General features: G+C 45.8%; 3 protein-coding genes across 3 annotated transcripts; all 3 read left to right on the forward strand.

Annotated features, from left to right (window-relative positions):
* Window positions 1–290: 290 nt before the first annotated feature.
* On the forward strand, window positions 291–6,218 carry LOC147978165 (uncharacterized). The gene is made up of 7 exons (XM_087514660.1): window positions 291–490; window positions 533–678; window positions 773–928; window positions 1,136–1,210; window positions 1,285–1,365; window positions 1,456–1,641; window positions 6,082–6,218. The coding sequence occupies exons 1-7, from the start codon at window positions 291–293 to the stop codon at window positions 6,216–6,218; spliced, it is 981 nt and encodes a 326-aa protein (XP_087370786.1).
* Window positions 4,278–5,738, forward strand: LOC147978166 (uncharacterized). The gene has a single exon (XM_087545743.1). The coding sequence runs from the start codon at window positions 4,278–4,280 to the stop codon at window positions 5,736–5,738; it is 1,461 nt and encodes a 486-aa protein (XP_087401869.1).
* A 1,541-nt stretch (window positions 6,219–7,759) lies between the features above and the next one.
* LOC125542481 (non-specific lipid-transfer protein 4.1) lies at window positions 7,760–8,471 on the forward strand. Its single transcript, XM_048705534.2, has one exon. The coding sequence runs from the start codon at window positions 7,862–7,864 to the stop codon at window positions 8,207–8,209; it is 348 nt and encodes a 115-aa protein (XP_048561491.2). The 5' UTR covers window positions 7,760–7,861; the 3' UTR covers window positions 8,210–8,471.
* The last annotated feature ends 6,306 nt before the right edge of the window (window positions 8,472–14,777 follow it).

A 14,777-nucleotide genomic window follows, 5' to 3' on the forward strand; every position in this document is an offset into this window, starting at 1 on the left:
TACTGTCGAATTACCTCACAGCTCGTACTCGCGATCTTCACCTGGTAATACCACCTTCAAATACCACTGTATTAATGACACATCTTCATCAGGGTTTATGAGTTTGTCTGCTCTTCTTCAAAACAGGTTCAGCCATTACGGTACAAATCTCCGAGGGTACTTGTCTTCCCGTGGCACGGCACAAAGCGACAACTGCAACCGGCGCTGCGAGTGTCAAACAGCGCCAACCATCTACCGAGGAAGCGTCACCTGGTCAGAGCGCCAACATTTGTTTTCAGTTCATACTTGCAATGTCACCTAAATTGTGGACTGAAGCTGGAATGCTTATCATCCCACAAGTTTCTACATCAACGGTAGGTATCACACATTATGGATTGGCACATTCCAGTATCACCCGTCTGGGACACACGCTGGTTGGAGAGCCAAAGACAAAGGAGGACGATTCTGATGATTGGTTGCACAGGAATCCAACTTACGTACGGGGAGCGAGGTCGGCTGAACACAATAGTAACGTCTTATGGACTGGATCAAGGTCGGCTGAACACAATAGTAACGTCTTACGGACTGGATCAAGGTCAGCTGAACACAATAGTAACGTCTTACAGGCAGGAGGAGAGCACGGACAACATGACTTTGTGCCCACGAGTTTTATCTTCAGTACGTCCATTGAACCACAAGGTATGCTGAAACTTACCAGCAATTATTCATTCTGTTATATTACAGCACAATGTCCTTTCGACATGACATGAGACTTCTACCTTACGTTATATAGATTCAGCTGCCTGCTACGAGAAGGAGCGCATTCGTAAGAGAACGAAATACTTGGAAATGAGCACGGACCAGAGAGATGCCTTATTATATCGGGTTCGCGAGTACAAGAAAAGAAAGTGGACGACTTGTGCCTCATCCGACCAGTACGACCATGCTGGTAAGACATCTGGATCCATATGCCAGTCACCATGCACAACTGCCATACAAAACAACCATCTATGTATTTAACCGTCTGATTGAATTGCATAGTTTGGTTTGATGGGGATCTTAAACGCATAAGCCGCTTGATATTCACATTGAGAATGCTATTATACATTTGATAAATCTGTCTACTCTCTTGGGTTGGTTTTCCTATGTCTTCCAGGAGTCAGCAACATTGACGAGGACTCTGATGTAGCCGGAATTTTCGAACCAATGAGACCGGATGCTCAAATTGAAGGTGTGTTGTCTTCCCTCCCATAATGGTACCCACAGTTATTATATTTAGCTGATTCAATCATTGTGTTCCCATAGAAAACATGGGCACCTCCCAGGAGGGAGAGACTGTGTATGATGTGGAGGAGGAGGAGGAGAGTAGCCGCTTCAGCGCACAAGGTTACTTATACCATGAGATTATAATTCATTACTGTTGTGAGTCACTATTCTTTGCGACCCCGGATTTAATTCTTGCTCGTGACTTTCCAGGTAATGACTTCGAATCGTACAGAGTGACAACTGATGGTTCGTATGCTTTTGAGACTCATGATCCTTACGACTACGTCTACCACAATATACCCACCAAGCATCATGTTTTGAAGCGAGTAAAAGATTGTATCCATTGTGGAGCAATTAGGTTCCAGTACGAAGGTCCAGCCTTCTGTTGCAAAAAAGGTAAGGTCAAGGTATTTATCCCAGAGGTTCCTCAAGAGCTGCAGCGATTATTTTCAAGTCAGGTAGATGAGGATGCAAAGTACTTTAGGCGGCACATTCGATATTTCAACTCCCACTTCTCCTTCACAAGCCTTGGAGTTACCCTGGACAAACGGGTCAACACCGCGGCAAGAACCGGTGTATACACCTTCCGTGCTCATGGTCAGTTGTACCATCGTCTAGACCATCTTGTACCAGGTGATCACAGACCCAGGCATTTGCAGCTATAGATTTATGATATAGACGAAGCCTTAGAACATAGGGTGAAGCGCTCTCCAGATCTAGATATCAACCTCATACAGAAGATTCTGCGTATACTGGAGAACAACCCATATGTCAAGACTTTTAAGAGCCTTGGTTCAGTTCCAGACCTAGCGGAATATAAAATTACACTAAACACAAATATAAAATTGGACCAACGGAGGTACAATGCCCCTACAGCTTCACAGGTGGCTGCAATGTGGGTTGAAGGTACTGACCCTCAACACACTTTTGAGAGAAGTGTTATTGTGCATGCAAAAGGGGACCATCCTTTGTACATCAGAGCCTACTATGGATGCTATGATCCTTTAGCGTACCCATTATTTAACCCAATTGGGGAGACATGATGGAACCGTTGCCTGCCATATGAGGGACCAACACCGGCTCAGGCAGGCAATGACGATGACGACGACAACCAAGACGATGAACGAGAAGCAGGTAATGGTATCGTAACAATTGGTGACCCATCCATGAATTCCTCTAATCTTTAGTTGTAGCATTATTCATAATTCTTTGCCGCAACCATCTTGTAGATGACAACGAAGAACAAGATGATGATGAAGCCACTGAGTCTAAAAAATATGTTAGTGTGAGGGAGTATTACTGTTTCAAGTTGCAGATCAGGGAAGGAATTTTTAACATCCTATTGTTTGGGGGGCGTCTTATCCAACAGTGGCTTGTTGACATGTACAGCAAAATGGAGACTATGAGGCTTGATTTCTACTCGAAGCCTCAGAATCAAAAACTCATACGTGCTGAGCTATACTAGGTAACAAAAATCTCCCCAGTCTCATCAACATACTATGACAACTTGACACACACTGGTATGTTAGTGAATAACTATAATTAAACGTGAACCAAATATGAGCCTAATGTATAGTCTTGTTGGTTATCGGCATGCTTGTATTCTAAAAGCAAGAACCAATTATGAGCCTTATTCATTTGTTTCATAGGGTGCTGTTGACACCATTGCTTCTGGAGAGACGCGTGCTGCTCAGATTGGAAAAAGACTCGTGCTCCCTCGGACTTTTCCGGGAGGTGATCGAGACATGCAGCGAAGATTCCTTGATGCGATAGCCGTTGTTCAGAGATACGGGAAGCCTGATTACTTAATCACTATGACTTGCAACAGGAGATAACTTCCAGACTTGCACCCGGACAAACACCACAAGACCGTCCTAACCTGGTGGCCAGAGTATGCAGGGCCAAGATGCGGAGTCTGAAAGATCTTATGACTAAAAATAAGTACTTTGGTCCGGTTGCGGCGTATGCTCATGTTACTGAGTTCCAAAAAAGGGGTCTACCGCATGAGCACTTCCTGCTGATCATGGCCTCAGATAGTAAGCTGACAAATCCGGACGCCTATGATAGGGTAATCTCGGCAGAGATCCCTAGCCGTGACAAGTACCCTGTGTTGCATGGACTGGTTATCAAGCATATACTCCACGGCCCATGTGGTACTTTCCAGAAGAATTGTCCTTGCATGATAGATGGAAATTGTCGTTTTCGTTACCCTCGATAGTTTTTCCCTGCAACACAACAAGGAAAGGACTCATACCCTATATATAGGAGACAAGATGATGGCCGCCGAGTTAAAGTTAGGAATGCAGTGTTGGACAACAGATGGGTTGTCCCGTACAACCCCCGACTGCTTATGAGATATTATTGTCACATTAATGTTGAAGCTTGCTCGAGCATAAAATCAGTCAAATATTTGTACAAGTACATATACAAGGGGCATGATCGTGCTTCCTTCTCAGTTGACCCGGCGGCAAATGATCGTGTTGTGATAAATGAGATTCGGCAATACAGGGATGCAAGGTTTGTAACACCCCTAGAGTCTATGTACAGGGTATGTGCTTTCCGTATGTTTGGTGTCTCTCCTGCTGTGTTGCAACTACAGCTGCATTTGCCCAACATGCATACTGTTGCATCCAATGGTACTGACAACCTCGAGGATGTTATGAACCGACCATCCTCTTCCCATGCTCACAGAATACTTTAGGATGAATGAGGTGGACCCTTATGCACGAAACTTCTTGTATAAAGAGTTCCCAGAATTCTTTCGATGGATTAAGGGTAAGAAAAAGTGGCAGAAAAGAAGCCAAAGGGGGCGCGGGCAAGTTGGAAGGATTGTTTATGCACATGCTGCTGATGGTGAAAGGTACTTTCTAAGAGTGCTTCTGAATCATAGAAGTGGTGCCACTTCATATGAGGATTTGAGAACTGTAAATGGAAGGTTTTGCTCGACTTTCAGGGAAGCATGTCAGCTCATGGGCCTAATAGAGACTGAGAAATCTCTTGTCGACTGCTTGACCGAGTCTGCTACTTTCTAGATGCCATGTGCTCTAAGAAGGCTTTTTGCAACTATTCTTGTATTCTGTGAGGCGACCAACATCCGTGCATTGCGGGAGAAGCACCTGGAGTCAATGTCTGAGGATTACCGTCGTACCCAGTCCAACCAGGCTGCACTGGAACAGATGGTCCTTAGAGACATCTGGGATTTGGTGCATTCGATGGGCACAGATATTAAAAGCTATGACCTCCCGGAGCTGGTTGAGACCGGTGATGGTTCCGGCGACCTCCTAAGAGAGGTTCGAGAGGAGTTGTCGGTTGGTGTGGATCAAGAGCATTTAGATCTGTATACATCCCTGAACATTGAGCAGAGGGCTGGGTTTGAGGAAATCTTGGATCACGTGGTGAACAATAGGAAACAGGTTTTCTTTTTTGATGGTCTTGGTGGCACGGGTAAGACTTATCTCTACAAGGCGCTTCTTGCTAAAGTGCGTTCATCGGGTAAAATAGCTATTGCAACCACGACATCCGGAATAGCCGCATCAATCATGCCCGGTGGATGTACCGCCCACTCCAGGTTCAAAATTCCGGTTAAGCTCATGGATAATAGCATCTGCAGCTTCACCAAGCAGAGTGGTACTGCGGAGTTGCTTCGGAGAGCATCTCTCATAATTTGGGATGAGGTTACCAGGACGAAGCGTCACGCAGTTGAGGCACTTGATAGGTCACTACAGGATATCATGGGATGTGTTATGCCATTTGGGGGGAAGGTTGTGGTGTTTGGAGGGGATTTTAGGCAGGTCCTTCCCGTTGTCCCGCGTGGGACAAGAGCACAAATCACTGACGCCACGCTGCAAAGATCATATCTATGGGAGAGAATTAGACAAATACGCCTCACGCGTAATATGAGAACACAGACTGACCCGTGGTTCTCCAAATACCTCTTGAGAATTGGCAATGGAACGGAGGAGACAATCGGTGATGATTATGTGCGTCTGCCTGATGACATTGTGATAGGTTACACACCTGGTGACGCACCAGTCATGAAGCTTATTGAACACGTGTTCCCATCTCTTCATGAGAACGCATCATCCGGTGCCTACATGAGCACACATGCTATTCTTTCTACCAAGAATGAGCACGTGGACAACCTAAATGCAAAGATGATTGACAGATTTCCCGGCCAAGAAAAGGTATACTATAGCTTTGATTCTGTCGATGATGATACACGCAATAACTACCCAATTGACTATCTGAACAACCACACTCCAAATGGCTTGCCTCCCCATATTTTGAAAGTTAAAGTTATTTGTCCTGTCATTCTGCTCCGGAATCTCGATCCTAATAATGGACTTTGCAATGGAACGAGATTGATGATTATAGCTTTCCAAAATAACACAATCGACGCGGAGATTGTTGGTGGACAACATGCTGGAAAGAGAGTGTTCATCCCTAGGATCCCGATGGCACCCTCGGAGGATATTTCACTTCTTTCAAGTTGAAGAGGAAGCAATTCCCTATTCGTCTCAGTTTTGCAATGACCACAAACAAAGCCCAGGGGCAAACCATCCCAACTGTTGGCATTTACCTTCCGGAGCCTGTATTCTCTCACGGTCAGCTTTATGTTGCACTGTCAAGGGGTGTTTCAAGGCAGACAACTCGGGTTCTGGCAAAGCCAAATAAAGAAATAGATCAAATTGGTAAAAGCACCAAAAACATTGTGTATAGAGATGTGTTGGAGGGATGAAGCAGGTTTGTCATCCATAAATATTGCTGTGGATTTCTACTATTGGGCGTGTATTTATAATGTTTCTTAGAACTAACATCATATGTTTCTAAATGCAGATTTTCGTCAGTGCACATCCTGTTGGCAGGATACAGAAGCCATCTTCTGTAAGTTGCATTGCGAAACATTTTATCGTTCAAAGTTAGCTCTTAACTATTTGTTGGTGTACCTAGCAGTCTCATTTATTCATGGTTGAAAAACTTTGTTGTGATCACACATGCTCCATCCTACATGATTATCATTCCTGAATTAATCATTAACTATCCTGTTATGATGAACGCTTGTCTCAGTAACACTTATTATTTGCTCTAGCAGCATTGCCAGGTTGTTTTTTTATATTCAAATTTGTACTTTCGCTCTTGTCAGTCCAACATTTTTAAAAGGTTCATCTTATCTTATGTCCAGTTTGCACTATACAGAGCAGTTGCACACATGACTCCTTGGGGAAGTTTAGAATTTTTGAATTCATATTGCTGGAGTGTAGATGGAAGTTTCAGTGTGATGCTTCTAATTACTGTATTGGACTGACAAGACCTGACGGTCTGTGTTGCGACTAATGAAGATGTACATCATGTGGTGGGGAGATGCACAAGAGTTCAAGCATTGTGTATGACTATTATAATTTCTCGGCACTACAAGATATGCAGCATTTTACCTATTCTGGTCCTCACTGGCTTCTTTGTGATGACATTATTTTTTAGAAAGCCCAGGCTTCTATTGTTTCCTCTGTTCAGTTCTTTTTTATAGGAGAAGGTTAATTTTTCAGATTTGTCCCATCTTGCGTGCAGGGGACTTTGTTTTCTTATTTAAGAATTATGGTTAATATTTAATTTCGTTGGCAGAGAAACTTTGTTATATAAATGTACATGTATCGATGTAGTAAGTATTGGAATATTGCTCTTTTCCTCTGTCAGAAGTGAATAACCCCAAAGAAAGAAGATTACCCCCAGCACGACATTTGTATCTACATATTTTACATATATATTTTTCGAGCATGATTTTGAGGCTCTGGCTAGCATCCTGATTGCCAATTTTGGTACATTATTGCCAATTTCTCCAAGCCGGACCTGATATCAGCCAAGTGATGGAGAAATGTGCTCCAGATGTCATCCTGGTGGAGAAAACAGTTTCGCGGGGCATACAGGAGCTTCTACTAAAACAAGGTGTCACTTTGGTGCTTCATATGAAGCTCGACCGGCTGCAGAGAATTACACGCTGCTCTCGATCTCCTATAGTCTTCTATCTCTAAATTAAAAAAAGGCTATATATGCAAAGGCAGGCTTGTTTGTCTTTTCTTGATTTATAATATTTTCTGATGCAACCAAACTATCTTTATATGCATATTATTCTCACATATATACTTGTATATTAGTCGAGACGTGCATTTGCACGTGCACGCTTACTAGTATGGTGTAGTTCCCTAGTCGAGCTCACCAAATTATTGATCAACTACTCTAGGATCGGTGATTTTGAGAGTACATGTCGCTATTAATCAGCCGTGCACGAAGCCACGAATCAACCACACTCCACTGCAAGAATGCACACATGCATGCCTGGTCCATCCATCACATGCCGAATACAACATCCAACCCTCTCCAAAACGTATTAATATATCCATCAACCGAATCTAACATCCAACAACAAAAATTTATGTTCTGACTCCCACTAATCGGATTTATCCATCTGGACACAGTAGGTGGTACCATGTTGGTTCAAAGCCCTATTTAAGCCCATGCACCCCTCTACGAAACTCATCACCAGTATAATCACTTAGAAAATCTAGTCATCTCATCTTCTGCAGCTGAGCTCACCACCACTACTATTGCTAGCTAGATCGAGATGGCCCGTGCTGCAGTTGCTCGGCTCGTGCTGGTCGCCCTGGTGGCGACAATGCTTCTCATAACCACCGACGCGGCCATCTCATGCGGTCAGGTGAACTCCGCCTTGAGCCCCTGCATCTCCTATGCACGAGGCAACGGTGCCAACCCGTCTGCGGCCTGCTGCAGCGGCGTCAGGAGACTTGCGGGCGCAGTGCGGAGCACCACTGACAAGAAAACGACGTGCAACTGCATCAAGAGCGCTGCTGGTGGGCTCAGCGCTGGCAAGACCGCCGACATCCCCTCCAAGTGCAGCGTCAGCATCCCATACGCCATCAGCCCTTCCCTCGACTGCTCTACTATTCGCTAATCAACCACTGCCCACCATGGCTGCCGCATATCGCGCCATCCGACGTTTCTGAGTATGCTTAAGTCACAAATACATATGAATAAACGCTCTGACCTGATCTCCATGTGAGGGAGAAAGGAGTGCGTACGCTGAGCCAGCTCTGAATGGCCGGCCACTGTCGTACTATTGTTGCTTTTTACTTTCACTCCCATTGAGGAGACACGAGACTTTATTGTACGTTGTACCATGTACACTTCTAGTATGTGGATTGTACTTATAATTATTTCTCCCAGGTAATTTAATCCACATAACAACCGTGAGAGACGATGAAAATAAAGTGAATGCATAGGACCTCTTACGGGTTTTAATTATAAGGCATCTCAAATGGCAACCCGAAAATTTTCTCCCGCATCCGTCCGCGGGCAGGGAACGCCATCCAATGCTAGCCATATAAAACGAGCCAACAATTCGACCAAAGCTCACGAAATTCTATCAAACGGGCTGCATGGCGGGGACAGGGGCTCCACCTTGACCCGGCGTCCGATCAGGATGCCGCGGTGGTGCGGGGGCGAGGCTGGCTCCTCACCATGCAATGTCCGATATGGATGCGGCAGTTGTGCCGGGGAGGGGTTGGCTCCTGCTTCATTGATGTAGCGTGGCGGGGACAGCGGATCCACCTTCATGCACGCCGGCGATGGCGGAGAGGGCCCCATGTACGGAGCGACCGCCCGTCATTATCTCGATCTGACGGACAATATATCGTCCGTCAGAGCAGCCACCTTGAGGGGTCGGGGCGGCTATAGCGGTGGCTCATGTGGATGCGGGGGCGTTGCTTGGTCCTCCTCGTCACCGGAGGAGACGACGATCTCCTACTTGGTGGGGGAGCCAGCAGCCGTGGATGCTGACGGGCTAGGAGAGTGTGGGCGGCGGCACCAAGAACCATCAGAGGATGAGGTTCCGCCTACTACATCTGCCGGAGCGGAGCACCACGACTTTTGAATCGCCTGAGCTTGGGTCGAAGAGGGGGGGGGGGAGGGGCTCAGGAACAAAGAAGGGGGAGGGGAGGGGCCGGTGCTCAGGGAGGGGGACTGCGGCTATGTGCGCTGCCGACACATAGTTTAAAGAGCCACGGCGCAGGCCAGGCGAAGGGGTTGTCCACTTCAATGCGGCACAGCGACCGGAGTTGGTTCCTCGGGAACATGCGTCGGCATTGAAGCGGCAGCTATCGAGAGGCCACGTCGGTCCAGGCCGGCATGCATGCGGCGCAGTAAGTGATGTCAATTGAAACTGCGTCGGTATTTCCCGAAAGAGGAAGGGATGATGCAGTATAGCTAGGTTAGGTATTTCCCTCAGTTATGAAACCAAGATATCAATCTAGTAGGAGAACCAAGCAACATTATGTAAACGGTATCTTCACACAAAGAAGAGGGGTTGTCAATCCCTCCTAGGTAACAACGCCAGAAATTAGCAAGTTGACGAGAGAATATTTGTGATAGACTGGATAAATAGCTCTAGGTAAAATATAAATAAAATAAGTAATAAAAAATGCAGCAATATATTTTGGGTCTTTGGAATAATAGATCTGAAAATAAAAACGAATAAAATAGATCTCAAAGCAAATATGATAAAAAAAAGACTGGGGGGGGGGGGGGCGGGGGCGTAGATTTCACTAGTGGTTGCTCTCAAGAAATAGCATACGGTGGGTAAAAAATTACTGTTGGGAAATTGATAGAAGATTGAATAATTATGATGATATCCAAGGCAATGATCAATATATAGGCATCACATCCAAGATTAATAGATCGACTCATGCCTGCATCTACTACTATTACTCCACACATCGACTGCTATCCAGCATGCATCTCGTGTATTAAATTCATGGAGAAACGGAGTAATGAAATAAGAACGATGACATGATGTAGACGAGATCTATTCATGTAGGAATAACCCCCATCTTGTTATCCTTAATAGCAACGATACATGCGTGTCTTGCTACCCCTTCTGTCACTGGGAACGAATAACTCAAGATTGAACTCATCACAAAGCATCTCTTCCCATGGCAAGAAAAAACGATGTAGTTGGCCTAACTAAACCAAAGATTTGAAGAAGAAGTACGAGGCTATAAATAATCATGCATATAAGAGATCAAAGGAGACACAAATAATATTCATGGATATAGATCTGATCATAAACTCAAAGTTTATCGGATCCCAACAAACACACCGCAAAAAGCGTTACATCAAATAGATGTCCAAGAGACCATTGTATTGAGAATCAAAAGACAGAGAACAAGCCATCTAGCTACTGCCTATGGACCGGTAGGTCTATGGTGGACTATTCACACATCATCGGAGAGGCACCAATGAGAATGATGAACCACTGGTAGAAAAAGGGCCTGTAGTCCCGGTTCGTAAGGGCCTTTTGTCCCGGTTCTGGAACCGGGACTAAAGGGTCGGTACTAATGCCCTGTCCCTTTAGTCCCGGTTCAATCCAGAACCGGGACAAATGGGCCTCCACGTGGCCTGTGCGCGGAGCCCAGGCAGGAGACCCTTTGGTCCCGATTGGTGGCTCCAACCAGGACCAATAGGCATCCACGCGTCAGCATTTCTGTGGCTGGGGTTTTTGTTTTTTTTGAAGGGGGGGGGGGGTTGGGGGTTTTGGGGGGTTAATTTAGGTGTTTCATATATTGTGTTAGCTAGCTACAATTAATAGCCAGAAGTGTCCTCTCTTATGTCCGTGCTTGGTCGACGCTACGTACTATACATACGTATAGAGAGGACTAGACACGCTAGCTAGCTAGTAAGCAAACGAAGGAAACAGAAGATCGTCATGAACATATATGCATACAGAGAGAAGTGATATCGACCACCTCTCCTTCTCCGAGAGATTGGTCGAACAACAAGTTCTCGTATATCTATCCGACACTACCGGCTACATATATACAATAATTATCTCTTACAAATATAATCATACGGACTCATGGTCCACATACTATTCTCCTTCTTCAGCGATCACGTGGTCAAGAAAGAATGCCGCCAATTCCTCTTGAATTGCTCGCATGCGAGCTGGTGCTAGGAGTTCATCCCGCTTCCGAAACATCTAATTTGAAGAAGGGGGTCAATACATATATATATGAATGAATGAAAGTCAACACAGATGATGGTAATAAAATAAAATTGTGAATGTTGTTATTTACGTACTTCATATTGTTTGTCAGAGTACCCGCCCCGCTCACAGGTCGTGTGGCGGATGGACTCGCAGACGTAGTATCCACAGAAATCATTCCCTTGTTCCTGCCACAACCACTTTACAAGAAATAGAGGTCAATCAAACTGATAAGCAAGAATGCTAAATGGTATTGATGAAACATGCTACTATAGTACTTACTTTCGGGTGTCTAAATTCCAGCTCCTTCGGCAGTCCCGGAACTTTTCTGGTGAATTTTCTCCAAACCCTGCCAGACAAAGAAAACAATTACTTGATATCAGGAAATGAACAAAGTTGCTGATATGGTGGATAATGATAGATTTAACTTACTTCTTGAGGATTTCAGTCATGTCCGCATACTCCTGGGGATCTTTTCGTTTGGAGTCCAAGACAGTTACTACTCCCCGCTCAAGCCTAATCTCTAGGAGAATCTAGTGGTACCTGCGCACGCATGCATAACTCATCAATTACATTACTATAACCTGGACTAATATATAAGGGAAACCGAATATGCACAAGACAGTAACACTCACTTGAAGTTGTAAGGAAAGAGTATTATATCTTTGTTTTCATTTTTTTGAATGATAGTAGCAAGTTGGCCTCGGTATCTTTGGGACGATGTTCAACCTCAGTTGCATCTATGAGATATGTGTTAACGAACCCAATATCACCAATTTGTCTTTTCTTCAATTTGGCGATCTTCAATCTGCATCATATAGTGAGGATAATTATAAATACATGCAATGAAAGAGATGAGTTATATAGAGAGACTTAATGACAGAAGTAGTAGTACTTACAGACAGTAGCAGGTGACCGTTGTTTTATCGAGGGCCAATTGATTGAAAAACTGATAGAACTCCTCAAATGGAATAGGCAATAGTTCAATTCCAATTCCCCCCAGACTCTCTGCAGATTTTCAATTACCAATCATGTAATCTTCGCATCATCGTTGTTAAAGATTTTTCATCTTTGACGAGAGGCTTCACGTACTTGTATCTGTGTATCTGCACCTCCATGGGATCATAATGTACATCGTCGGGCAGGTAATCGTCAACATTGCAATAACCGGGCACCATCCTTGGATCGACGATGTCGCTAGGAACCTTGAGCGGGGGGCACGATTGCTTCGCTTATTGGCCAAGCTGGGCAATTTGTTTCCCAGCTGCTCGTCGTTCTTTCAGCCTTTGATCACTGACTGTACTTCCCGACCGCTCCGCTTCGGCCCATGTCTTTGCAATAATGCGCTCATAGTTGCCTTTCGGCGGAGACTTGGGTGGTTTTCCCAGGGCAGCCAGAGTGCGCTTTACTTTCACCGAATCTACCTTCTCCTCCGGAGGTGGATGTCTCTTTGCTTTCAACCCTTTAAACCAGTCATCCACTTCGGTTCGCGCGATCTTCGCATTCTCCTTTAGGGTCCTCTCGTATGGTAACTTCTGTGGACTCTTCAGAGAAGGACCGAATCTGTATGTCCTCCCGCCTCTGGTTGTACGAGGCGGAGGAGAAGGACTACGTGTTGGAAATATGCCCTAGAGGCAATAATAAATTGATTATTATTATATTTCCTTGTTCATGATAATTGTTTATTATCTATGCTATAATTGTATTGATAGGAAACTCAGATACATGTGTGGATACATAGACAACACCATGTACCTAGTAAGCCTCTAGTTGACTAGCTCGTTGATCAATAGATGGTTACGGTTTCCTGACCATGGACATTGGATGTCATTGATAACGGGATCACATCATTAGGAGAATGAAGTGATGGACAAAGACCCAATCCTAAGCCTAGCACAAAGATCGTGTAGTTCGTATGCTAAAGCTTTTCTAATCAAGTATCATTTCCTTAGACCATGAGATTGTGCAACTCCCGGATACCGTAGGAGTGCTTTGGGTGTGCCAAACGTCGCAACGTAACTGGGTGGCTATAAAGGTACACTACAGGTATCTACGAAAGTGTCTGTTGGGTTGGCACGAATCGAGACTGGGATTTGTCACTCCGTGTAAACGGAGAGGTATCTCTAGGCCCACGAGGTAGGACATCATCATAATGTGCACAATGTGATCAAGGAGTTGATCATGGGATGATGTGTTACGGAACGAGTAAAGAGACTTGCCGGTAATGAGATTGAACAAGGTATCAGGATACCGACGATCGAATCTCGAGCAAGTATCGTACCGCTAGACAAAGGGAATTGTATACGGGATTGATTAAGTCCTTGACATCGTGGTTCATCCGATGAGATCATCGTGGAACATGTGGGAGCCAACATGGGTATCCAGACCCCGCTGTTGGTTATTGACCGGAGAGTCATCTCGGTCATGTCTGCATGTCTCCCGAACCCGTAGGGTCTACACACTTAAGGTTCGGTGATGCTAGGGTTATAGAGATATTAGTATGCGGTAACCCGAAAGTTGTTCGGAGTCCCGGATGAGATCCCGGACGTCACGAGGAGTTCCGGAATGGTCCGGAGGTAAAGAATTATATATAGGAAGTGCTATTTCGGCCATCGGGACAAGTTTCGGGGTCACCGGTATTGTACCGGGACCACCGAAAGGGTCCCGGGGGTCCACCGGGTGGGGCCACCTGCCCCGGGGGGCCACATGGGCTGTAGGGGGTGCGCCTTGGCCTATATGGGCCAAGGGCACCAGCCCCAAGAGGCCCATGCGCCAAGAATCAAGGGAGAGGAAGAGTCCTAAAGGGGGAAGGCACCTCCGAGGTGCCTTTGGGAGGAGGGACTCCTCCCTTGGCCGCACCCTTCCTTGGAGGAAGGGCCAAGGCTGCGCCCCCCCCCTCTCCCTTGGACCTATATATAGTGGGGGGAAGGGAGGGCAACCATACCTAAGCCCTGGCGCCTCCCTCTCCCTCCCATGACACATCTCCCTCCTCCCGCAGCGCTTGGCGAAGCCCTGTTGGAATCCCGCTACTTCCACCACCACGCCGTCGTGCTGCTGGATCTCCATCAACCTCTCCTTCCCCCTTGCTGGATCAAGAAGGAGGAGACGTCGCTGCTCCGTACGTGTGTTGAACGCGGAGGTGCCGTCCGTTCGGCGCTAGGATCATCAGTGATTTGGATCATGACGAGTACGACTTCATCAACCCCGTTCTCTTGAACGCTTCCGCGCGCGATCTACAAGGGTATGTAGATCCACTCCTCCCCCATTGCTAGATGACTCCATAGATTGATCTTGGTGACACGTAGGAAAATTTTGAATTATTGCTACGTTCCCCAACAGTGGCATCATGAGCTAGGTCTATGCGTAGTTTCTATGCACGAGTAGAACACAAAGTAGTTGTGGGCATTGATTTTGTTCAATATGCTTACCGTTACTAGTCCAATCTTGATTCGGTGGCATTGTGGGATGAAGCGGCCCGGACCGA

Source organism: Triticum urartu, chromosome 3A, assembly GCF_056163025.1.
Source record: "Triticum urartu cultivar PI428250 chromosome 3A, HENAU_Tu73, whole genome shotgun sequence".
NCBI lineage: Eukaryota > Viridiplantae > Streptophyta > Magnoliopsida > Poales > Poaceae > Triticum > Triticum urartu.